Source organism: Vulpes lagopus, chromosome 11 (genome assembly GCF_018345385.1).
Source record: "Vulpes lagopus strain Blue_001 chromosome 11, ASM1834538v1, whole genome shotgun sequence".
NCBI lineage: Eukaryota > Metazoa > Chordata > Mammalia > Carnivora > Canidae > Vulpes > Vulpes lagopus.
In genome coordinates, this window is record NC_054834.1 from 66141800 (window position 1) to 66168623 (window position 26824).

At 37.7% G+C, this 26824-nt stretch overlaps 1 protein-coding gene and 1 long non-coding RNA gene across 2 annotated transcripts in view; one reads left to right on the forward strand and one right to left on the reverse strand.

Moving 5' to 3' along the window:
• The window catches only part of C11H11orf49 (chromosome 11 C11orf49 homolog), a 203192-nt gene that overhangs the window by 150972 nt on the left and 25396 nt on the right, over window positions 1-26824 (reverse strand). The window contains exon 2 of the mRNA XM_041723446.1: window positions 1223-1325. Coding sequence (XP_041579380.1) covers window positions 1223-1325 — 103 coding nt within the window. The remainder of the gene's footprint in view (window positions 1-1222; window positions 1326-26824) is intronic.
• On the forward strand, window positions 7554-10310 carry LOC121472224. The gene is made up of 2 exons (XR_005982813.1): window positions 7554-7886; window positions 10111-10310. It is a non-coding gene; the product is annotated as an uncharacterized LOC121472224 (long non-coding RNA).

The following is a 26824-nucleotide window of genomic DNA, read 5'->3' on the forward strand; positions in this document are numbered from 1 at the left end:
GATCTTCCTTTAAAGGACTGGGAAAAGGGACAGGCTCTACTACTGGAGAGCCTGTTTTTCCCAGGGACCTGAAATTCCAATCCATAAAAATCTAGCTTTTATTTGCAAGATTCATAGCTTGACAAAAAAAGCTAGGGAGAGTCAAGAATCCCCCTAACAGCAACCCAAGTTTAGGCCATTAGAACAGCTGTCTGATCTTCAAGGAAGCTGTGGAGGAAAGGAAAAAATAAATATGTTTTAAAGACAGACCTGAGCTCATGATTCCCCTTAAATAGAAAACTAATAGGGCACCTGGGTAGCTCAGTTGGTGAAGTGTCTGCCTTTGGCTCAGGTCATGAGTCCAGAGTCCTGGGATGGAGCCCCATGTTGGGCCCCTGCTCAGAGGGGAGTCTGTCTCTCCCTCTTCCTCTGCTCTCTTACATGCTGTCTCTCTTTCAAATAAATAAAATATTTTTTTAAAGAAACCTGTTAGAAGCTATTCTTCCTTCCATAGAATGCTCCCAATAAACCATAAAAAATGGAGAATCCAAATGACTATACAAATAGTGATGGCATTTTGGAAATACAAATAACATTCTGTATTTCTTTAGCAAACCCTTTCATGAAGACCAAGATGTTTAAAACAGATTCTCTTTCAACCTAAGAACAATTCTGTGATATTAAAAAAGTCGTCATTAAAAAAAAAAAAAAAAAAAAAAAAGTCGTCATTATTTTGACTTTTACACATTCCAAGCAAGCTTTACAAAAAAACACAATGTGAAACCTATTCTGCCTCTGTAATACTCTAAAATCATTAGCCAATTGACATAGCATCCTGTAGAAAGAAAACTGTAGAAGGAAATCATCCTAAGCATTTCCATAAGAAAAGCCAGCTATGAAACACACAGACTAAAGGAACACTGACTACAGGCAGAGTAAGTATTCTGAATAATGGAGGAAGTTAAAAATTATAGGAGGAATCTAAAGAAATAAATCTAACAGATCAATTAGTTCTTGAGCTATTATCATCATGGCCACTCATGAGACTTATCACTGGACAAAACAAGCTGCACCAAAGGCATGTCCCAAAACATGTTTGGGCAGCCCTCAACCAACCTACCAAACCTGAGCATTCACTGCCACAACATAATCAGCAATACTCTGCTCTATTCTTCATGTACCTTGCCTGCTTCCAAGCGCCTCCTCTGGGCTCGCCCTATTGGCAAAACACTCAGGTACTTACTATTCAGTGAAGAACCTGGCAATGCCATATTGGCTAATATCTTCCTTATTCTCTAGCAGCTGACACACTGCATCCTCCATGTATGTGAGGACATGTCGCTGGGCTGAAAAGAAAAAATCAAGACAGAAAGAGAAAGTGAGAGACAAAGAAGATAAAAGTCTTCCCAGTCCCAGTAGGAAGCCATGAAGATCAATCAAAATGTTGGTTCTGCCCTAGGATGTGGACTAGAACAGGCAGAGTAAACTTGCTGGCCCTAATTGAGCTATGGTCTCAAAGGGTAGAGTAGGAGACAATGTAGAACACGACCTATCACCATATGATTGGCTATTAGTACTACTATCAACCCCTCACTCTTCATTTCAGTGATGAGGGTGACGTTAATGAGGATGAGGAGTTTTGGCACCATTTAGCTACATTTAGCACCATTTAGATATACCTGGGAATTCTTTTCTTTCTACCTTCTTTTACCCTCTTCCACTTATCTATGTCTCAGAAACTTAATCCAGTGAGTAGTGGTGCCATGCCTGAAGTGTGGATGATCTGCTTCCAAAGAAAACCCAATTCCTTATACAAAAAGTCCCTGAAAAAATTAAAGGGAATTTAATGAAAATGTCATTAATGGTGCTATAAGTTATTAGCCTTAGGACTGTGAAATCTGTGTGGCTCAATTTACCAGAAAGCATGTTTTCTGTATTTGTTGTGACTGGAAAATGTGTGAATTAATCATGAGTTTGTAATAAAGGGTGTATTAGAATTAGACAGACTAAGGGACGCTTGGGTGGCTCAGTGGTTGAGCACCTGCCTTCAGCCCAGTGCGTGATCCTGGAGTCCCAGAATCAAGTCCCACATCAGGCTCCCTGCATGGAGCCTGCCTCTCTGTCTTTCATGAATGAATGAATGAATGACTAAATAAATAAATAAATAAATCTATCTTTAAAAAAAAGACAGGGATCCCTGGGTGGCGCAGCGGTTTGGCGCCTGCCTTTGGCCCAGGGAGCGATCCTGGAGACCCAGGATCGAATCCCACATCGGGCTCTGGTGCATGGAGCCTGCTTCTCCCTCTGCCTGTGTCTCTGCCTCTCTCTCTCTCTCTCTCTCTCTGTGACTATCATAAATAAATAAAAATTAAAAAAAAATTAATTAAAAAAAAAAGACAGGCTTGGGTTTGATTCATGGCTCTGTCTTTGGTAGCTTAATCTTAGTTGTTTAAACTACACCTGTTTTCTTCTTTATCAGGTATGGAAAGAAATACTATTTAGCTCTTTCTCAAAATATGGTCAATCAGCTTCTTGGTTTAAATCACCCAGTGTACCCTGTTAAAATACAGATTTGTAATCTGACAATATCTCAGATTTAGTGACCTTAAATTTCTACCTGGAGCCCAGTCATTCTTAAAAAAAAAAAAAAATGGCTTTTTAAAGAAACTTTTAAATATAACATTGTACGCCAGTATACAGTTATATTTGTTATTTGTTTCAAATCAGTGCTTTGACAATTCTACCTACTATTCAATGTTCACCACAATAAGTATAGTCACCATTTGTCACCATACAATGTTACTGCAATATTATGGACTATATTTCCTATACTGTACTTTTCATGGAGCCCAGTAATTTTAAACAAGTACCCTTGATGCTTCTTATGTACCTGAATGTTTAAGAATCACTGGTTTAGACCTTGGGCTTTGGAGTTCAGATAGACCATAGTTCCATTCTCAGCCCTAACAATTCCTAGCTGTGTGACTTTGAGCAAATGACTCTCCAAGCCTATTTCCTCACTGTAAAATGTGTTTAATAATACTATTACTATTCATAATAATAATATTAGTAGTTCTACATCATAGGGTTATGACAATTGAATAATATAACACATGTAAAGCACTATAGTCCCTGGTTTGCTTGATAATATAAATTCTTAAGAGCCTATCTCAAGGTCTACTGGGGGGGGGGGGTTACTTTAGTAAACAACCTAAGTTAGAGCTTCCATTACAACAGGTGCTCAACAAATGCTTGTTCCTGTTCCCTGAATTTTATCTTTAGGTACAACAAGGGTATCCTGCCACAGTTTACATAGAAACTTCCAATTCAGTATTTCCACTTACCATCCAAAAAAATTAAAAATAAACAAATTTTAAAAAGCCCCTTCCTTCTGGGGGCACCTGGGTGGTTCAATTGGTTAAGCATCTGCTTTCAGCTCAGGTCATGATCCTAGGGTCCTGGGATCAAGCCCTGCATTGGGTTCCTGCTCAGCGGAGAGTTTGCCTCTCTCTCTCCCTCTGCCTATCCCCCAGCTTGTTCTCTCTCTCTGTCTCTTGTCTCTCTCCCTTGCTCACTCTCTCAAAGAAATAAAATCTTAAAAAAAAAAAAAAAAAAAAAAAACCTTTCTTCTGGAGCAGTGAGAACAAAAAAAAATCCTCAAAGTAATGAATACCTTGTCAAAAAGCAATCCCACGAAGTTGTTACTAAGATGGACATTTGTCTCTTTTATAGTTTTGTCCCTCAGGAAAATATGGAGGAATTACCTAAAATTTATAAAAAATAGGCACTTCAAGGGGCACCTGAGTGGCTCAGTTGGTTAAGCATCCAACTCTTGATGTTGGCTCAGGTCATGATCGAGCCCCGTGTCAGGGTTGTGAGAACGAGCCCTGTGTCAGGCTTTGTGCTGGGCGTGGAACAAGCTTTGGATTCTCCCTCTCCCTCTCCCTAAACCCCTCTCCCACCCTAAAAAAACACCAGATACTTCAAAAAACCATTCCTGAAGCCTTGGCAGTCTTAAAAACCAAATAACTTTATCTGCCCACGCTGTACTCAGGGCAGTCTTCATTTGACAATGGTAACCTAAGGTTTTACCACATTTGCATGGGCCTAAAATTCAGATGACTGACATGTTTATATTCTGCGACTTATTCTGTCAATACGAGTGCTTCCCAAAGTGCACTATCAAACAACTATGAGTGTACTGCAAACATTCTCTAGCCTCTACCCCCAAAAAGAGGTGAAAATAGAATTAGTGCTTCAGCAACAGTTCTTCCAACTGAAGAACTATTTCTCTAAGAAATGGCCAAAACTATTACTCTGCAATTGAGAGAGAAGTTGAGAGATAACACATGCCAATTTCTGGCATTAACTGTTTTACACCTTAATATATATTAAATTGGGATGGGGATCCCTGGGTGGCGCAGTGGTTTAGCGCCTGCCTTTGGCCCAGGGCGCGATCCTGGAGACCCGGGATCGAATCCCACGTCGGGCTCCCGGTGCATGGAGCCTGCTTCTCCCTCTGCCTATGTCTCTGCCTCTGCCTCTCTCTCTCTCTCTCTCTCTCTCTGTGACTTTCATAAATAATAAAATAAAAAATAATAATAAATTGGGAAAAAATGGCCAAAGTCACATTAAAACCAGAACATTGCCATCTCTGTATTCTCCTACCATTTTCCACCCACTTATCTCCTGGTCTTCCTTCCTTGGAGTAGATGGACTTTCTTTGACTTAGATCTACCTAAGCCTAGTAGTATAGGATGGGGGTGTTTTGGGTTTTTTGATTTAATGGTAGAAGTGAAAGAGCTCTCGTTAGTTGCTAATCCTGATGCTTCCCCTTCCTGACTTCAGGGACTAAATGTCAATGTGAAAGCCCTTTAAGGATGAAACATTTTCAGAGCAATTAGAATCAAAGTACTTTTGTCCTCCTAGGGTTGGGAAAGAGAAATTTTCTGGAAAATGCACCAAAAAAGGTCAGGGGAAAGGAGGAAGAAAGGAAGGAAGGAAGAAAAAGGATTATTCCCGTTTAACATTCATCTACCAATCTGATGTTTATAGAGTTTAATATTACACATAATAATGGTAACAATAAATGATGCCAATTTGGAGCATGGTGCACTGAGTGTACTCATTGTCTTAACATGAATTATATTATGTATTTGCCACAATCCTATGATACATATGTATTTTGCATATGAGATATCATTTTCCACTTTACAAATGAGAGGACTAAGATTTATAGAATTAAAGTAGCTTGCTCAAGATCACACAGCTAACCTAGTGAGAAGAAAAGCCAAGACTCAAACCAAGAACCCATGCTCTTACCACAATACCACACTGCCTTATCGTTAACACTTTGTATAGTGAGTTTTCCCGTAAATATGACCTTTATTTTATATACAGCACAAAGGCAGGGACGTATGTTGATAGTAAAATCATCTGAGAAATGTGGTCCATTGTGTCTGTGTGAACGTGTGTGTACAGGTATGCGTGTGCGGGCACATTCTGTCCCCAAATGCATAGGTGTGCATGCCAATCAGCATTTGTGTGAAGTTAGAATTTGTCATCAAATTTCAAAGTTTTTTTTATAAAGAATCACTCCACCACAAAGTATTCACCCCACCTATTCCTCATTCACAATGCGGAAACAGAAAGCCCTGGTGCCCTTTTTATGTGTGGGTGGAGGGAAGCAGCTAAGAAGAGCCAGAAAGGGCAAGGAAAAGTTTCTCCCTGCAGAGAATTTCTCACAAGCCAAGTGCGAGGAGCTCTCTCTAACTGCTACTCTCTGGTGGTTTCTTTCACCTGCAGCTCTTATCAGTCCAATGTTCCCTCTGTGGTTAAGTGCACCACCCAACCCTGGAAAGTCCTTGCAGTTTATCAAACTTCAATGAGACAGAAGTTCAAAGCTCTTGCCTGGCAATAAAACACGGAGAGTGTCGTTTTATATTATTTTTTAAATGCAAAGGAATAGGCTTTAATTTATGTGAATGATTAAAGAATAAAAATTGCACACCTGCACCCCCGGAGGGCAAAGATATCTGGGCATCTTAGCTGCCCTCCTTGGAAAAGGAAAAACATTTCAGATTGACTTTTCCTCTTTTGCTTTGCTGTGATTCCTACAACAAGCCCAGGATTAACTTTTCTAACATCTACCAATAAAACTCTATTTTTCTGAAATCCACATGAAGGCCCAAGGTCCATGTCTTGCTCAGATAGTATCGTTCTTAACACTTAAAACTTCAACATGCTACACTGAAAAATCTAAGTGAAATAGAATTAACACTGTATGATCGTTATATGAACCTCTCAAATAAAGGCAATGTGGATCAGATAATTCTTGGTTCTGTTTAACGGCCTCCTGCTGATCGCTTAATCTCTTTATACCACAGTCACTCTTGCTATAAAATGGGTATAATGCTAAGAATGATGTGTCTAATAATAAACTACTTCTTTGGAAAATATTTGGTATATATGAAAAGACATTAATGATTATATTTTTACTGCTACATACTGATTCTACAGATTAAAAATGACACAGCAATTTTTTGCAATAGTTAAGAGTATGGGCTCTGAAGTCAGGCTGACCTGGATTTGATTTCTAGCTCTGGCACTTATTAACAGTGTGACTTTAAGCAAGTTACCTAATCTCTCTGCCCTTTTCTATAAAATTGGGGAATAGTACCTACCACGTAAGCTGGTAGTGAGAATTAAATAATGTATGTAATAATCTTGGCATAGTGGTTGGCACATAGTAAGTATGCAATAAATATTAGCAATTATTTTTCTTGTTGTTGTTATTACTACAGTTGTTACTATGTACCACTTCCAGACATGGCAACACTTACAAGACAGTGGTTTTCAACACTAACAAACTACCATCTGACCAATATAGTATAGCCCCATTCATTTATTTAAACTTGTGCTCATCCAACCAAGGATGTTTACAGATTATCTTCAAGGATTCCTGGGCTATATAAACCTTACACATACAATAATATACATAAGCATATGCCCATTTCAGCTATAAGCTTTAAACTTATAGGAAGCATTCACATATTAACTGCTAATTACTCAGGAGACTCTAATTTACATGGGGAAAGTCCAGAACTATTTCTTTTTAACTCTCTTCCCAAGGATAAATACCATCAAAGTATTAGCTTGTTTGTTTTGCAATCAAATAAAGGGTCCCATTTGGAAATGATTGCTTGAGGGGCCTAGAATTTCCACCTACATAAATTAGACCACTCATTTTTTTATTATTATTTTATACAGAGTCCCTATACTAGAATAAACAAGTCTCACTAGAAAAATATTCACATGAATTACTACATGTGATATTAATAGACACATACAAGAGCAACAGCAGTGTAAGTGAAAAGTACAATATATACATATATTCAACTTTAAATCTGGCTTTGTCCTCCTTTGCCAAAGTCCTTCTGAGACACATTTTTTTTTTTTTTTTTTTTTTTTGAGACACATTTTAGTCTTTGAAGCCTCTTGAGATTCAGATGCTGGCTGGCACAAATGTTGAATTAAATTAAGACTGTTCTCTGAGATAAGAAAAGTAACCCTGTTAACCAAACAACTTGTCAGGTAAATTGTTTAGAAGTTTCAAGTTCAAGATCATTTATAAATCACTAACATGGTTTGATTTGATTTGGTCTTGTGAAGTACAAATAGATAGCTTACTGGTTTAAAAAGTTAATAGAACTCTAAAATTAATTATTTACATCCTCCATCTTTGCTCGTATGTCCTGATCCAGGAACATGGTACGTTCTGGTGAAATATTTTATCACCCATTGAAGACCATCTTTGATCTGAGACCACACTAGACCAATTTCCTCTGACCAAAGGACATGGGAAATGAGGAAAATCAGTACATATAATCCTTATACAACTCAATGAGGTAAGTAATAGACTTTTCTGATGCTCGGAGAGGTTAAGGAACATGCTAAAAATCTTAATAAATGGCTCATCTAGGATTTAAACTTAGATTTGACTCCAAAGCCTATGTCCTTACACTATGACCTATGACCTCTCTAAACAAAAACAAAAGCAAATCATGATTAAGAAAAATCCAAAACCCCAATGTGTCATCCCATTTTATATTGTATTATCTAGAAATTGCTGGCTATTTATGTAAATACTAGAAAAGAAGCTTAAATTGGTAACTAAGTTAAAATTATTTATATAATCTTTAAATTGTAAATAAAAAATTGTTTCTAATTACACATGTAATTATTATTTTTTAAAATTATTTTTAAAAATTATTTTTAAAAATTCCAACAGTTTAGAAAAAGTTAAAAACTAATCCCAGTTCCCATTGGTAACAGTTGTTGTCAGTTTGGTATGCGTGCTTTTAAAAAAATAAAAATACATAATTTGTGAGCTTGGTTTAGTTCTGTTTTAAATAAATGACATATACTTTTTTCTGAATCTTGTTTTTTTTACTCAGTTATGTCTGGGGATCTTTTATGAAACAATATGGAACCAACTTAGCCTTGCAGTATTTCTCAATAGCAAATATTTCCCTATTAGTAAATATTTAAGCTATTTCCATATTTTTACTATAGTAAACTTTGTTATGTTGAACATTCCTTTTTTTTTTAAAAAAAATATTTTATTTATTCATGAGAGATACAGAGAGAGAGGCGGAGACACAGGCAGAGGGAGAAGCAGGTTCCATGCAGGGAGCCCGATGTGGGACTCGATCCTGGGACTCCAGGATCATGCTTTGGGGCTGAAGGCAGACACTCAACCGCTGAGCCACCCAGCGTCCCTGTGTTTACCATTCTTATACCTGTTTCCCTGTGTTGAACATTCTTATACATGTTTCCCTGTGCATATGCAGAAGAGTTTTCCTATGGAATTGGCATGGCACAGGATGCACATATCTTCATGGGTTTTTTTTCTGGTTTTATTAAGAAATAATTGACAAATATCATCGTGTAAGTTGAAGACATATATCATGACAGTTTGATTTACATATATTGTGAAAGGATTATCACAATAGGTTTGGCTAACATTCACCATATAGATACAATAAAAAGAAGAGAAAGAAGAAAAGAAAAACGTTTTTCTCCTTGTGCTGAGAACTCTTAGGATTTATTCTCTTAACCACTTTCCTATGTATCATACAGCAGTGGTAACCACAGTCATTATGCTATACATTACCTCCCCAGTACTCATAACTGGAAATCTTTACCCTGCCTCCCCACCACCTTCCTCTAATTCCCTCTCCCTAATCTGCCTCTGGCAACCACATGTCTGATTTCTTCTTTAATGAGTTTGGGGTTTTGTTTGTTGTTTGTTTTTTAGATTCCATATATAAGTGAAATCATACAGTACCTGCCTTTTCTAAGATTTTATTTATTTGACAGAGAGAGCACAAATAAGCAGAGTGGCAAGCAGAGTTAAAGCAGGCTCCTCACTGAGCAGACAGCCTGAGGTGAGGCTCAATTCCAGGACCCTTGGATCGTGACCTGAGCCAAAGGCAGATGCTGCACCAACTGAGCCACCCAGGCACCCCCAGTATCTGTCTTTCTCTGACATTTTCACTTAGCATAATGCCTTCAAGATCCATCCATGTTACAAATGGTAGAATTTCCTAATTTTTTGTGGCTGGATAATGTTCCATTATATATACACACTACAACTTCATCCATTTATTCATCAGTGGACACTCAGGTTGTTCTCATGTCTTGACTATTGTAAATGATGCTGCAGTGAACGTACAGATATCTTTTCCACTTAGTGTTTTCATTTTCTTTGGATATATTCCCAGTAGTGGAATTAATGCATCATACAGTAGTTCTATTTTTAATTTTTTGAAGATCCTCCATACTGTTTTCCATAGTGGCTCTTCCAGTTTACAATCCCACCAGCATTCATAAGGTTCCCTTTACTCTACATCTTCATGTTTACTTAGACATACACAATTGTTTTTACAAAGCAATAAATTTTACAAAAATTTATTCCAATTTACACTCTTCTTAGCCATTAGACTATCTTTTCACTATCCTTTCACTATCTAAAACTTTGTAATTTTGCCAATTTAACAGCTATAAAATAGCTTTTCATTGTTTTAATTTTGGTCTTTTTTTTTTAATTTATTTATTTATTTATGATAGTCACACAGAGAGAGAGAGAGGCAGAGACACAGGCAGAGGGAGAAGCAGGCTCCATGCACCGGGAGCCCGACGTGGGATTCGATTCCGGGTCTCCAGGATCGCGCCCTGGGCCAAAGTCAGGCGCCAAACCACTGCACCACCCAGGGATCCCTAATTTTGGTCTTCTTAAGTACAAATAAAGTTAAGCATATTTTCATGTTTATTTGTATTTTTTCTGTGAATAATCTGCTAGTACCCTTTGCCATTTTCCTCTCTGGTTCCTTTTTCGTCTCCTTGATTTATAGTTTTTTTTCCTAATTCTATATATGTTGCAAATATATACGTCTACCTTATGACTTTTACTTTAATTTGTTTATAGTATCTTTCATTGTATAGACATTTTAACTTTTGTGCTTTTGTATTGTTCAGACAGACCCTCTCTACTCCAAGTAAATAAACCTATTATCTTATATATTTTTTCTAGTATGATCTTTACTTTAAATAATTGGGTCCCTTACCAAATCATGAATTCACAATTAGCACAGTGAGCATAATATAAAAAGAAATTTAAAACTTAGAGTAGAGAAAAATAAACGCATTAACTCCAAATCAGGCCCCTTCAGACATTAACTAGCTCTAAATATAAAACAGCTGTGTGTCAAGTTTAACTTTGGGTGCCCAGAAAACATTGTAAGTGGATCACACATTGCATATGAATATCCTAATAAACATCCTTGATATAAATGCAGGAGGCTTCCCTCTTTTAATAGCTCTTAATCATTACAGGGTTTGCTTAAAGGTAGTTAAACCTATAAATATAATAATAGCAACAGCTAACATTTATTCAGGTCTCTGCAAGAGAGCCTTCTAACCATTCTATAGGCATTAATTAATTTAATTCTCACAACAAACTTATGAAATGGGTGCCTCCTTTATTTCCATTTTATAGATGAAAAAAAGGAAGATTCAGATATATAATTTACCTAAATGTTAACAGCCTGGTGAGTAGCAGAGACAGGATTTGAATCTAGGTCTATGGTCAGGACTGCACTATATTGCAGCCCTTAACGAGCTATGCCAAGTGGAATTTTCTTTTTTAAAAAAAAAAAGATTTTATTTATTTACTTGAGAGAGAGAGAGAGAGAAAGAGAATAAGCAGGGGGGTGACAGAGGAAGAGAGAGAAGCAGGCTCTCCAATGAGCAGGGAGTCTGACTCAGAGGTCAATCCCAGGACCCTGGGATCATGACCTGAGCAGAAGGCAAATGCTTAACCAACTGAGACACCCAGGTAGCCCCCAAGTGGAATCTTCTAAGGACAAGTTACAAATTAAGGAAAGATTTCTTACATTAATAAATATAAAACAGACAAAACTAATACAATACATTTGGGCACCCAAACCACCACATTGCTGCTATTCAGCTAGTCAAACTCAAATACCAAAAGACACACTGAGGGCAAACAAAGCATTACACGTATGTTAACATCACCTGTGACAACCAGAAAACAAGAAGTCACTAAAGATCTTTATGTAAAGTGGAGGACGAAAAACTGAAGTCCACTTCCCTCAAAAAATAGAGGTATTGTACAAGTTAACAGCTGTGCAAAGCTGAGTGCTTTGACATTCAAACAGTCTCTAGCCAGTCATTAATCCTTCCTTTTTCCTTTCTTCCTAAAACTGGTGATTTTTGATATTTTGAGGATGTCAGTAAAGGTCATGTACTTAAATCCTATTGCCTCAATATTTCTAGCCTAAATCTCATAATACAGAATTAGTAGGTTGGAGTCCTGTAATTTCAAGTGCCAGAAGCTACAGGAAAAAACAATTTTTTAAGGAGGCTTTTACCGAGATCCAAACTTAAAGTACTCAGCTAGCTGACCATAACAAAATGTACTGCCTGAATATCCAAGAAATCTGAAGTGGCAGTTTCCCACAGTTACAATCTATGGGACATGTGAAGACTGCAAGTAATAACCGTCATGACAGTAGCTTTGCAAAAATAGTTACTCGTAGAACAGTATTGTTATGAAATCAACTCCATAAAGTCATAAAACTATTTTCCAGAAGGCATCATAGGTTAAATAAAACCCTATAAACTGACAAACATGGAGTAAATCAAGTGCCACTCATAATGTCATGTCAGGCAGGGAAGTATTAAAGTTACAAGGCAAGGGGCACCTGGGTGGCACAGTTGGTTAAATGTCTGACTCTCAGCTTCACCTCAGGTTGTGATTTCAGGGTTGTAAGACTAAGCTGCATGTTGGGCTCCACACTCAGGCAGAATCTGCTTGAGGTTCTCTCTTCCTCTGCCTCTACCCCTCCCACCCATGCTCTCTCTCTCTCTAAGATAAATAAATGAATCTTGGGGCAGCTGGGTGGCTCAGCTGGTTGGGCATCTGCCTTTGGCTTACGTCACAATCCCAGGGTTCTGGGATTGAGTCCCACATTGGACTCCCTGCTCAGTGGGGAGCCTGCTTCTCCCTCTGCCTCCCTATGCTCTTTCTTGCTATCTGTCTCTCTCTCTCAAATGGATAAATAAAATCTTTAAAAATAAATAAATAAATCTTTAAAAAAATTTTTTTAAGTTACACTGTGAAAATCAATTGTGCTATATAGTCATCAAAGGTTGTAGCCTTTGGCTGAGTGAAGTAAGTCAGTCGGAGAAAGACAAACATTATATGTTCTCATTCATTTGGGGAATATAAATAATAGTGAAAGGGAATATAAGGGAAGGGAGAAGAAATGTGTGGGAAATATCAGAAAGGGAGACAGAACGTAAAGACTCCTAACTCTGGGAAACGAACTAGGGGTGGTAGAAGGGGAGGAGGGCGGGGGGTGGGAGTGAATGGGTGATGGGCACTAGGGGTTATTCTGTATGTTGGTAAATTGAACACCAATAAAAATAAATTTAAAAAAAAAAAGGTTGTAGCCTTTGGGGAAAACCATGCCTTTACAGACTATTAGGAATTATATTTAGTAATATGCAATTAACTATGAATATAAGGATTAACGGTATTAATACAATAAGGTAACTTATCAATTACTTGTCATTTTACATTCAAACTATTTCACAAAAATTAGCTGGCATTCACAACAACTTATATAACAGTAACAGGACCTCATTTAGTCTAACAGAAAGATACAGAAATGATTTCTAATTTATCTGAAGGTAAAGGTAGCTGAAAACTCATGGGTTTAGAATTCCTGATCTTCTCCCTTCTGTTTGATACTGCTTCTATATGAAGGTGGGGATTCTCTTTCAAATATGAGTCTCGGGATCCCTGGGTGGCGCAGCGGTTTGGCGCCTGCCTTTGGCCCAGGGCGCGATCCTGGAGACCCGGGATCGAATCCCACATCGGGCTCCCGGTGCATGGAGCCTGCTTCTCCCTCTGCCTGTGTCTCTGCCTCTCTCTCTGTCTGTGACTATCATAAATAAAATTTAAAAAAAAAAAAAAGGGGATCCCTGGGTGGCGCAGCGGTTTGGCGCCTGCCTTTGGCCCAGGGCGCGATCCTGGAGACCCGGGATCGAATCCCACGTCGGGCTCCCGGTGCATGGAGCCTGCTTCTCCCTCTGCCTGTGTCTCTGCCTCTCTCTCTCTCTGTGACTATCATAAATAAATAAAAAAAATTTAAAAAAAAATAAAAATAAAAATAAAATAAAATAAAATAAAATAAAATAAAAACGTTACTTCTAAAAAAAAACAAAAAAACAAAAAAAAAACATGAGTCTCACATGTCAAATCCCCACTCAGAACTGTGTCTACACCCTGTTTATGGGATATGGTTGTAATAATGCCCAATAATCCTTTTGTCTATTTTTGTTATGAAAGTAAACATGCTATTGTAGATATTTATAGATACTCCAGAGGCCTAGGCCAAAGTGCACAAGGTCATGGGGTGAATGAATGGAACAGCATAGCCTAGACTGGCCCTAATTTAGATTACACAGAAAACTCATGCCAACATTTACCATAGCATCTAAATTAATAGTGTCAAACACCAAATTACCCTATAAAAATATACTCTGGGATCTATTTTACCAGACCAACATAATTTTTGACTCCTCACTCATAGCTCTGTTGCAATGTCCAAGCCTACCTTTCCTGCCAGGTTCAAGTCAAATGCCGCTTTCTTCACGAAGCTTTTCCTGATTCTCTCTGACCCAGAAGCAATCTCCCTTTTCCGGAATTCCCTAACCATCTATTTAAAATATTTCCAATGTCACTTTATACCTGGAGACAGTGATTTCTGTTATACATGTGTTATCTTCTTTGTTAGACTTCCAACTCCTTATAGGCTGCTAGTGACCATGACTCATTTATCTTTTATCCCCTTTAACTCTTAGGACCATTCAGTGTCTTCCACATACCAGTCATTCAAATATTTACTGATTGAATACATAAACTGTATCACTATTTATACACTGTGGTGCTATTCTTTATTCAACCAAACCACTTCAGGATTGCGCCTCCCAGGTGGGAAACGCTAAGTACCAAAACACATTCTGTTACAATATTAGGGTTCTTACAGGACGCCACTTTTGTCCGGTTCTCAACCCCTCTTTCTGTTGCCTTTTTACTGTCCCCTCCCTCTCATCCAATGAGAAAGCACTTGCTCCTTCCATTGTTACTAAGGGCCTCATTATGTTCAAGGTAAAGTGAAAAAATGCATTCGATGCAATTACCAGTTCCTCACAAATTTGGAGGCTACTTGTCATTTCAACATCCAAGACTTGAATAAAAGAAAGTCCAAATTCTTTTCACTCCTAAGAACTATTTTCTTTTTAGACAAAATGGAAGCACACAGCACAGGAAGCAGTCCTCAGTAAGCCACCGTTCATAAACAGCTTTGCTGAAAGCGTAACAAAGGTTCTGTTGTGCTCTTGCATGGCAGGGCCAGTAAGCAGCAGGGGCAGATGAACTCTTTACGAAACAAAGGTTCTGTCTTCATGCAAATGTTTGCATTAATAAAAAATGAAGAAAAAGATATAGAAAATGCAGGCTAGCTGGACATAATAGGTCTCTAAACGGGAGGTTTTTCACATTTTTCAGGCAGAGTCAGCAGGTCTTTTAAAAACTTTGTCATTCTGAACATTTCACAGACATCACAAGAAAGACATGCAAATAACAGAAGCAAATCAAAGGACATCCCGCTGCTCTGCTGGCGCCTCCCTCATCCATGCCTGGTTTGTCATTTTCTGTTAACCCTAGTGCTGGCTGCTGTTTTGTTGAGGAATGGAGTCCCTAGCCCATGTGGCAGTACATGTTCAGCCAGCTGGCCCCTGCACTGATGACATTACAATGCAAGCCATGTACTACCACTCAGGGACACGTGCTGCCAGGCAACAAGTCCAATGTGGGTTTTTTGCACACTCGGCTTGCAAATCTGCATGGGAAAGAACCTCTAAACTGACCTCTTAATAAGATATGATCTCTTGAGTATGAGCATCACTGAGTAGTTCTCTGAAGATGAACTTACTGAGGACCAGATATACAAAATCTAAAATCTGAGGGGAGAGGTTGACCAAATACCCACTATGTGTCAAGCACCATATTATGTGTTCAACCTGTGTTATCTCATTTTACCCTCACAACTACCATCTAAGGTAGCTACTTACTATTTTCATTTTATAGCTGAGAAAACTGAGGCTTAACAGGGGTTATAAACCTGTCTAAGGTCACACAGCTAATAATGGCAAGCCAAGACTCAAAACTGCCCAATGGCAAATTCTATTTCTTTCTTTCTTTCTTTCTTTCTTTCTTTCTTTCTTTCTTTCTTTCTTTCTTTCTTTCTTTCTTCTTTCTTTCTTTTAAGATTGTATTTATTTATTCATGATAGACATAGAGAGAGAGAGAGAGAGAGAGAGGCAGAGACACAGGCAGAGGGAGAAGCAGGCTCCATGCTGGGAGCCTGACATGGGACTCGATCCCAGGACTCCAGAATCGCGGCTGGGCCAAAGGCAGGCGCTAAACCGCTGAGCCATGCAGGGATCCCCAAATTCTGTTTCTTTCTATTCATTTTTCTCTCTCTCTTCAAGGTCGGGTGACTAAAACCTAACGGACTCTGAAAGTATCACAATGACCATATTCACCCACTGCAAGGCCACGGAGGTATCCCTCTTTCTCCATTTTAATCATCAGGAGTCTTTATCATTAATTTTTAAGAGTGAATGACTTTTTTTGTTAGGTCATGATAAGAATCTATTTAAAGCTGAAAATATTTTCTCACAGAAAAATGGATATAATTTAATATGTTGTGCATAATTTAGAGGATTTGAGAACCTCCTAAGGTTTATCTATAGCTCCCCTGAGAATTTATGACCCACATGTTAAAAAAAAAAAAAGAAAACCAAAAACCCAGAACCCACATTTTTCTTCCCAGGAGCACATGGTGGGCTTTCTTTCACAATGATGGCCCATCAAATCCCCTGACCCCAAAATTCCATTTTCTCCTCCATTTCCACTGAACACACTATTCCTCTTTACCAGGACTTGAAATCTCGTAGGTCCTCCCACAGATTGTTCTACCAGCCTCTTGGTTGTACTAAACTTAGAATCAGTAGTCAATCACTTCATTACTATTCTCACCACTGCTCCTGAATTGCACAAGCTTAAGGAGTGGAAGGATTTAAAGATCATATCATTTAACTACCATCATTTTATAGATAACAAAATTGAAGGGGTGCCTGGCTGACTCACTGGGGCACCTGGCTGGCTCAGTTGGAAGAATATGTGACTTGATCTTAGGGTCATGAGTATGAGCCCCACATGGGGTGTAGAGATTACTTAAATAAATAAAACTTAAAAAAAATGAAATTGAAGTCTTTCCTCATTTTTTTCACTCCTGATTCAACGATGGAAAGTATCTGGGCTTGCTCAAATGCAGCTTTTTTTTTTTTTTTTTTTAGATTTTTATTTATTTGTTCATGAGAGACACACAGAGAGAGGCAGAGACACAGACAGAGGCAGAAGAAGAAGCAGGCTGTATGCAAGGATCCCAAAGCGGGACTCAATCCCAGGACCCTGGGATCATGCCCTGGGCCAAAGGCAGATGCCCAACCGCTGAGCCACTCAGGCGTCCCTCATATGCAGTTCTGAAGTTCTCCATATATCCATCTGTAATCACATTGCTGAAGTTTTTCTTTGTACATAGCAAGCAAAATAAGTCATGGTAAAACGAAATTATCTTCAAATATATTTTCATACTCTCCCTGAATGGATCCAACCTTCCAAATGGAATGATCAAATTATATTATCCAGGCTTCTTCTTTTATCCTACTGATAACCTATTCAGGTCTCTGGTGTCAATCATAATTCAGGAAAAATTATAAATAAACTTTTCTTTGACCTATGATACATGATAATACTTATTATAAAGAGTTACTTATATTTAACACAATGATTGGCTAGAAGATAATCTAAGTATTGATAATCAGACTACTAAATTATGCTGAAACCTTAATTTGGAGAAAACCAAAGCAGGCAAATTATTACATCCCCTTATAATAAAAGGAAGAAAAAGAATGTATTTTAGAAAAAGTAAAGAAAGAGGTAATTTCAGTTAAAAAAAAAAAAAGGCAAAGCTCAGCAATACTGGAAACTTGGGAGAAACAAACATAATCATATCCTATAGATTTTAAAAGAGATGGTTGAGCCAGGCTGGCTCAGTCAGTAGAGCCTGCGACTCTTGATCTTGGACTTGTGAGTTCAAAACCCCACACTGGATGTAGAGATTACTTAAAAATAAAATCTTTAAAAAATATAAAATAAAAGAGCTGGTTGAATAAAAGCAGTTATCTACAGAACACAGGAGAGGAAGAAATTGAGACAGGGTGGAAACAATGCCTCTCAATGTATGCCTTAATATATATTTTTTGAACCTTGGAATATGTTATCCTGTCAGAGTATATGCATATTTGTACTATATATATTGCACATTAACTATGTATATATAAGCATATATTAATACTGTGTATGTGCACAGTTAAAAAGATTAGAGGTTGAGACAATGCAGATCCTTTTCTTTCTTTTTTTTTTTTTTCCCATTAGTAAAATCTACCCCTAACATGGGGCTTGAACTCATGACCTGAGATCAAGAGTCCCATGCCCCACTGGCTGAGCCAGCCAGACATCCCAGAGGATTCTTTTCTTTTAATAATAGCTTTACTGAAATATAATTCACTTACCATAAAATCCACCCTTTTAACATGTACAATTCAAGTTTTTAGTATACTCAAAGAGTCGTGCAACCATCCCCACTACCTCATTTCTTCATCTCTTCAATCCTCCAAAGCAAGTACCCATTAGCAGTCAGTTCCCATGCCCTCTTCTCCTAGTCCCCAGAAACTATTCATCTATTTTTTGTCTCTACTGATTTCCCTAGTCTGGACATTTTCTATAAATGAAATCATACAATATGGGCTTTTCTCACTGGCTTCTTTCACTTAGCATCAAGTTTTTGAGGTTCCTCCCTATTATAGCTTGTGTCAATACTTCATTCTTTTTTTTCTTACTGAATACATTTCATTCTGAGTTTACCACCTTTTGTTTATCCATCCATCAGTTGTATTCATCTTGTTGGCTATTAAGAACAATGTCACTGTGAATATTTGTGTACAGATTTTTGTGGAGCTATTTTTCACTCTCATGGGCATATGTTTAAGGGTGCAAGTGCTAATTATATGGTAACTGTATGTTTTATTGCCAAATTGTTTTCAAAAGTGGCTGCATCATTCTATAATCCTACCAGACACATACGAGGGTATAATTTTTCTACATCCTTAATACTTGTTATTGCCCATATTTTTTTTATTTTAGCCATCTTAGTGAGTTTGAAGTGGTATCTCATGGCTTTGATCTGCATTTCTATGGTGATTAATAATATTGAGCACTTTTTTTTATCTGTTTTTTAGCCATGTGTATGTCTTCTATTGAGAAAAACCTATTCAAATTCTATTTTTTTCTTTTGTTTAATTTTGCTGCAATTTCAGTATAGTTAACGTACAGTGCTACATTAGTTTCAGGTATACAAAATGGTGATTCAACATTCCCATTCATCACCCTGTGCCCATCACAAGTGCCCTCCTTAATCCCCATCACCTATTTAATACATCCTCCCATCCCCCTCCCCTCTGGTAACCATGTTTGTTCTCTATAGTTAAGAGTCCGTTTCTTGGTTTGTCTCTCTCTCACTCTTTTTCCCTTTGCTTTTTTTGTTTCTTAATTTCCACATATAAATCAAATAACATGGTATTTGTCTTTCTCTGACTTATTTTGCTTAGAATTATCTCCATCCATGTTGTTTCAAAAGGCAAGATTTCATTCATTTTTATGGCTGAATAATAGTCCAGAGACAATGCAGATGCTTATGTGATACAGTAGTACTAATAAAGTATTTATACAATGGGACTTTAATTTCTTTAGAGATGGAAAAAAGCTAAAGTTAAAAGGAACTAAAAACATTTATAGATAAGAGGGTTCCAAATTAAACCAATATACCCCTTTGTATTTTCTAGGGTTTTTTTTTCCTTTTGTTTACATATTTATTTATTTATTTGAGTGGGAGATGGGCTGAGAGGGAGGAAGAAGGACAAGCAGACTCTGTGCTGAGCACAGAGCTTCACATGGGGCTCAATCTCAGGACCCTGAGATCAAGACGAGCAGAAACCAAGAGTCTGACACTTAACTGACTGAGCCACCCAGGTGCCCCATATGGTTTTATCCTTTCTCATTTTTCTTTTCTTGTATACTTATTATATTTTTTAAAAATTTAATGGAGTACTTTGTTTTGATCTTGTTTGTTTGTTTGTTTGTTTATTTGAAGTCGGCTCCACGCCCAATGTGGGGCCTGAACTCATAACCCTGAGACTAAGAGTTGCATGCTCTACCAACTAAACTAGCTAGGCACCCCTATAAATATTTCTTTATACAAACATTGCTGAACATAAAAATATGTCCCTAGAATTTTCAGTTTTCTTGGCCCAAATCATTATGCTATATCCCTACTGGTGATAATGTTCTCTTTGATTCCTTCCCTAATTCCTCCAATCTCCTGTATCTCCTTTTTTCCCCTGAACTCCTATTACTTATCACATAGCACTTGATTGCACACTGACTCAGTGTTATTTCATCGGTTAGTGTCCTCAACTACATTACCACACAATTGAAGACATTCTTTTATTTTTTAATAATTATTTAATACTTAAGTATGGTCTTTGTCCTTGAGAAGCTTACCATCTATTAGAGAAGTAGATATACAAATTAACAATATAATATAGTATGATAATTGTTATAAAGGAGGTACGCAAAAAGTGTAAACAGAAAAGAGTGGTTTTGTTGACTCAGAGAAAGAGTTTCAAAAGAGGAACACTTATGCTGAGAAAGCCTGTGAAAGAATTTGCCACGTGAACAAGTGGAGAGAGGATATTCAATAAAGACACATCAGCACAGGCAAAAGGATGAAGATATTTTTCATATTTGCATAGTGGATCTGAAAAGCTAAAAACAGTTCAGTATTGCTAAAAGATAAGTTTAGACAGCATCATCATTCTAAAGGACTCTATAAGGAGCACAGATTTTGGGAAATCACTGAATTTCGAGCAAGAAAGTAAAAGACTAAAACAAAAACAGCAACAAAAAAAGAAAGTAAAAGACTACTACTTCTAAAAAAATACTGTGACAGTACTGTGAAAGAAGTGGAGGGAGAATGCACAGATATAAATCAAGCAGTTCTTCAAACATCCAGGCCAGAAATAACAAAGACCTGAAATAGGAAAGTAACAACAAGAATGATAGATCAAAACAAAAGAGGGATAACCAGTAGAAGTTGATAATCGATTGGATATGAGAAGTAAAAGATGAGAGGAAATTTAGGATGATTTCTGGGTTCCTTTCTTGGGAATTTGGGAATATGATGGCCCCATTCACTATGATCAAATATAGGAAGAAGGGTACATGTTATATGCCTTACACATCTTTTGCAGTATCAACCATAGTGCGGAGTACACACAGTCAATTTATTCTGTTGACCAACTGGCTGTATTGAAAAAAGACCAAGATCCTTCTGTTTAATGATCTCAATTGACCATTTTCTAAAGTTGGTACAATCACCATGCATTAGCACCAGAAAAGAACTTTTGGGCACAAGATCACTGGAGTGGACTAACTTATCTAGGAAATAAAATTAAATAGGCAGTGCCTATGTGAATGTGAGTAGTGTGTATGTGTGTACACATGTGTGTATGCATATGTCAGGGAGAAAGGGAGAGGGGAGTGCATAACAGAAGACATCCATATATTTATATAATGCTGTGACAAAGACTGCTAGTTGCCTACCCCAGCAATCTCTTCCTCTTTAGAAACATACTCCAATTTTTACCTGAGCTCATGGCCACTGGCATAAATATCATATTTTCTCATTATCTTTCTTTGTAGCTAGACTTTAGTCATGTGATTAAGCTATAAAATATAAGCCCAGTATGGTGTGGGACTTCTAGAAAGTACTAAAATGGAACTGATTCAGCTGAAAGATGTCCCTTATTTACCCTAGAGGATAATAGAGAGCTCCTTCAGTCCTCATGGATTGTGAGGTAAAAGATGGAATCTCTGGTTAAGATGTTGGAGCAAAAGCATGGAAACCTGAGTTGCTGATTATACTTTGGAGCACACCATACCAACCAGAGACTGCCTATGTTCAGACTTGTTTTCCACAAAAAGAGAAATAATCTTTTTTTTTTTAGATTTTATTTATTTATTCATGATAGACACACAGAGAGAGAGAGGTAGAGGCACAGGCAGAGAGGGAGAAGCAGGCCCCATGAAGGGAGCCCAATGCGGAACTCGATCCCAGGACTCCAGGATCACACCCTGGGCCAAAGGCAGGTGCTAAACCACTGAGCCACCCAGGGATTCCCGAGAAATAATCTTCTAACTTGTTCAAACCAAGTTATTTTAGTTTTTTTCTGCTGTATCCAGACAAACCTACTATTAACATAAAGTATCTATATGTTTTCCCAAAAGTATGAATGAAGGGATCAAATTAACATACCAATCAGAATGTTCACTGGCCTATTCATGGGTCTAGGTTAGTGCATGATACAATGGCAGAGTGTTTCAGACACTATTCTAGCAATTGAAGCAATGTAATGCTATCTCAGTGCTTGTTATCATTGTTGTGAACAGGTAAGGTCTTAATGACTTTCATAACTTGAACAATAACATTTGTAACACCCCTGAAAATTTACTAAATATTTTCACATACATTATCTCACTGAGCCTTACAACCAGCCCAAGAGTCAGATAAGGCTGGGATTATTATCGCCATTTTACAAATGAGGAAATTGCCCAAGGTCACACAGCTTATAAATAGTAGGGCAAAGATTTGAACTTTAATCTCATGAGTGTAAATATTTTCCACTGAATCACAGAATTAGGATAATTCTTGGAGAAATTTAGAAAGTTTAAAAGATCACCATTATCTTAAAAATAAGTGATACAAACATGATGGTAAAACAGACCACAAATCAATGTATTGGTATTTCACAGAATTTATATAAAGACTTCTTAAAATTAATTTTTCTGCTTACTGAGAAAACATTCTGTTCAATTTTAGAACTGATGACAGCACCATTTCCTTCTAAGATCCTGTATTTTGCATTAGAGAGAAGAGTGAACAAATGAGGGGCATTGCGTGAAGAGGTAGCAAAGGGGAAGCAGAACTTCTCTTTAATGACCACTTCTCGGGATCCCTGGGTGGCGCAGCGGTTTGGCGCTTGCCTTTGGCCCAGGGCGCGATCCTGGAGACCCGGGATCGAATCCCACGTCGGGCTCCCGGTGCATGGAGCCTGCTTCTCCCTCTGCCTGTGTCTCTGCCTCTCTCTCTCTCTCTCTGTGACTATCATAAATTAAAAAAAAAATTAAAAAAAAAAATGACCACTTCTCTTTGGACAAAATAGGTCAGATCCTATTCAGTTCCACCTGGTGGTAGTGTTAAGATGCTTCTACAATTGCTTCCAGAAATCTCTTTTCATGAGGTAACTGGATGATGGACACTAAGGAGGGCAAGTGATGTAATGAGCACTAGTTATTATATAAGACTGATGAATCACTGACCTCTGCCTCTGAAACCAATAATACATTATATGTTAATTAACTGAATTTAAATAAAATGTTTTAAAAACCTGGGGGAAAAATAAAAAGAGAAATCTCATTTCAGAAAATTAAATGGCTCAAATAATCAAGCTCATGAAGGAGAAGTGAATTGACCTTCAGTCCAGCTCTTAAGCAGTGAATTGATCACAGCCCTGCATTGCCGTGCCACAAAGGCATCCAGGCTCAACAGCCCAAGCAAGGGGGTCTCATTATACAAGACCTAGTTTGTTTTTTTTAATTTTTTTTTCAGATTTATTTATTTTAGACAGGCTAGGGGAGGGTTGAGAGAGAGAGAGAGGGACAGAGAGCAAGCACACGAGTAGGGGTAGAGGCAGAGGAAAAGAATCTTCAGATTCCCTGCTGAGCACGGAGCCTGATGTGGGGCTCCATCTCATAACCCATGAGATCATGACCTGAGATGAAACCAAGAATCTGATGCTTAACAACTGAGCCACCCAGGTGACCCAAGAACTAGTTCCTAATCCTTGTCCTACAGATGACTCCTTGGGGCCTTATGCAAGTTATTTGACCTTCAAATTCATGTCTTCATTAGATTATGGGAGAGAATGATACTTTACTCCCCAGAACTATCTGAAAGCCTGATTAAGCATAAGTAAACATTTTGTGTATAAATTTTAATATAAATGGATATGGAGAATGAAATTGCTGCATTCTCTTCTATTTCCCTAATTTTTACTTTATCTTTCCAAAACAAAATGACCCACTAGAAATGGATCATTTCTCATTAATGGATCTAGTTTAAGGGAAATGTTAAGCTGAGGATAAGAATCTGAATGGTACTAGAGGGAGAAGGAAAAGAAGTAAAACTTTACTTTCAATTTCATTTTCTTGAGATTACAAAAGCATGGAGCTGATAGCAATCTTATTAGGACATCTAGTTTAATCCTTTTTTAAATTAGAAGACCAATATGTTACTGCATTTTATTTTATTTTTTAAGATTTATTTATTCATGAGAGACAGAGAGAGAGGCAGAGACACAGGCAGAGGGCAAAGCAGGCCCCATGCAGGGAGCCTGATGTGGGACTCGATCCCAGGACTCCAGGACCACACCACGGGCCAAAGGCAGGCGCTAAACTGCTGAGCCACCCAGGGATCCCCTGTTATTGCATTTTAAAATGTTACTTAAAGGGCGCCTGGGTGGTTCAGTGGTTGAGCATCTGCCTTCGGCCCAGGACGTGATCCTGGGGTCCTGGGATCAAGTCCTACATCGGGCTCCCTGCATGGAGCCTGCTTCTCCCTCTTCCCGTGTCTCTGCCTCTCTATGTCTCACATGAATAAATAAATAAAATATTTTTTTAAAATGTTAAATACAGAATCCTTTATCTTAAAATAGCAAAGATTTACATATCTCTGTAGTCCCTTCTCATTAGTGTATACACCAGTTTGTATTGGAGTTCCATTTTTCCAAAATATTTTATTTCATGCGCTTTTTCACATATATATAAAGTCTTCTTGGGAATTATTTAGTGATATAATATTCTATTTTTAATCTACTTCAGTTTGCTTCTAGATTATTTCAAGTTTTTTCTTTTTTTTCTTTTTTTTTAAGATTTATTTATTTATGATAAACACAGAGAGAGAGAGAGAGAGAGAGAGAGAGGCAGAGACACAGGCAGAAGGAGAAGCAGGCTCCATGCCGGGAGCCCAATGTGGGACTTGATCCCGGGTCTCCAGGATCGTGCCCTGGGCCAAAGGCAGGCGCCAAACCGCTGAGCCACCCAGGGATTCTTATTTCAAGTTTTTTCTTTTTTTCTTTCTTTCTTTTTTTTTTTTTTTAATTTTTATTTATTTATGATAGTCACAGAGAGAGAGAGAGAGAGGCAGAGACACAGGCAGAGGGAGAAGCAGGCTCCATGCACCGGGAGCCTTATGTGGGATTCGATCCCGGGTCTCCAGGATCGCGCCCTGGGCCAAAGGCAGGCGCCAAACCACTGCGCCACCCAGGGATCCCCTTTCAAGTTTTTTCTTAAAGATAATGTGATTATAAACATGTTTATGTGAACAATTTCTTTTTGAGTTACTTCCTTAGGACATATTCCCAGAAGTGGGGCTTTAGCATCAAAAGATACGCTTATTTTTATAGCTCTTGTTATGTACTGTCAAAGTGCTCTCCAAAAAGACTGTACTACCTTCAAGAAACGGAGACCAATTTCTTTGCAGACATCTCAGTATAAAGCTTTAATTTTAAATTAACCCAACAGTGTCATTTGCAAAACTTAAATTATTGGTGAACTTGAATATTTAGTTAGGTTATCTTTTCTCTTTTTTTTTTTTTATTTTTTTATTATTATTATTTATTGTTTTGTTTTTGTTTTTTTTTTTCCTTTCTTTTTTTTTTTTTTTTATAGTTCCCTTATTTTATTTTATTTTTATTTATTTTTTTTTTCCCGTCACCCATTCCCCTCCAACACCCGCCCTCCTCCCCTTCCACCACCCCTAGTTCGTTTCCCCGAGTTAGGAGTCTTTATGTTCTGTCTCCCTTCCTGATATTTCCCAACATTTCTTTTCCCTTCCTTTATATTCCCTTTCACTATTATTCATATTCCCCAAATGAATGAGAACATACACTGTTTGTCCTTCTCCGATTGACTTATTTCACTCAGCATAATACCCTCCAGTTCCATCCACGTTGAAGCAAATGGTGGGTATTTGTCGTTTCTAATTGCTGAGTAATATTCCATTGTATACATAAACCACATCTTCTTTATCCATTCATCTTTCGATGGACACCGAGGCTCCTTCCACAGTTTGGCTATTGTGGCCATTGCGGTTATCTTTTCTCTTACACAGACTTTTAATTATAAAAGCAACACATTCTTCTGTAATAGAATACAAAAGGGTATGAAATAAACAGTAAGGCATCCTTACTTGTAAGCACTCTCTTAATTCAATTTCCCAGAGTATTCACTGTTAACAGATTGTTATACTTCCTCCTAGAACTTTTTCTATCTGTGATCGTACATATATTTATAAATGTTCATAACATGTTTACAGAAATGTAATCGCACTGTACTCTATAACTTATATTTTCACTTAAAATTTTACTTATATCTTTCCCTGTTAATGAATGTAACTCATTTTTTAATGGCTGCATAGGAATGTCTACTAATGGTTAATAAATTGATATCTATCAATTTCCTTATTGATGGGTATGTAGATTGACCCTAATTTTTCACTTTTACACGTGAACAAACTGTTAAATAACTTCCTCTGGTCACTTGTCCTGAAGGACTTAGTTACTATAACACAAATTTGTACCATTTATTTCCTTTCCATGTCATATATTAACTTTTAGTCACCATATTCATTGTAATTTCCCTATCTTGTCACTCCTCTTTTATCCTTGCTATTTATCCTATGAAAACTTTTTTTTAAATTTTTATTTATTTATGATAGTCACACAGAGAAAGAGAGAGAGGCAGAGACACAGGCAGAGGGAGAAGCAGGCTCCATGCACCGGGAGCCTGACGTGGGATTCGATCCCGGGTCTCCAGGATCGCGCCCTGGGCCAAAGGCAGGCACCAAACCGCTGCGCCACCCAAGGATCCCTATCCCATGAAAACTTA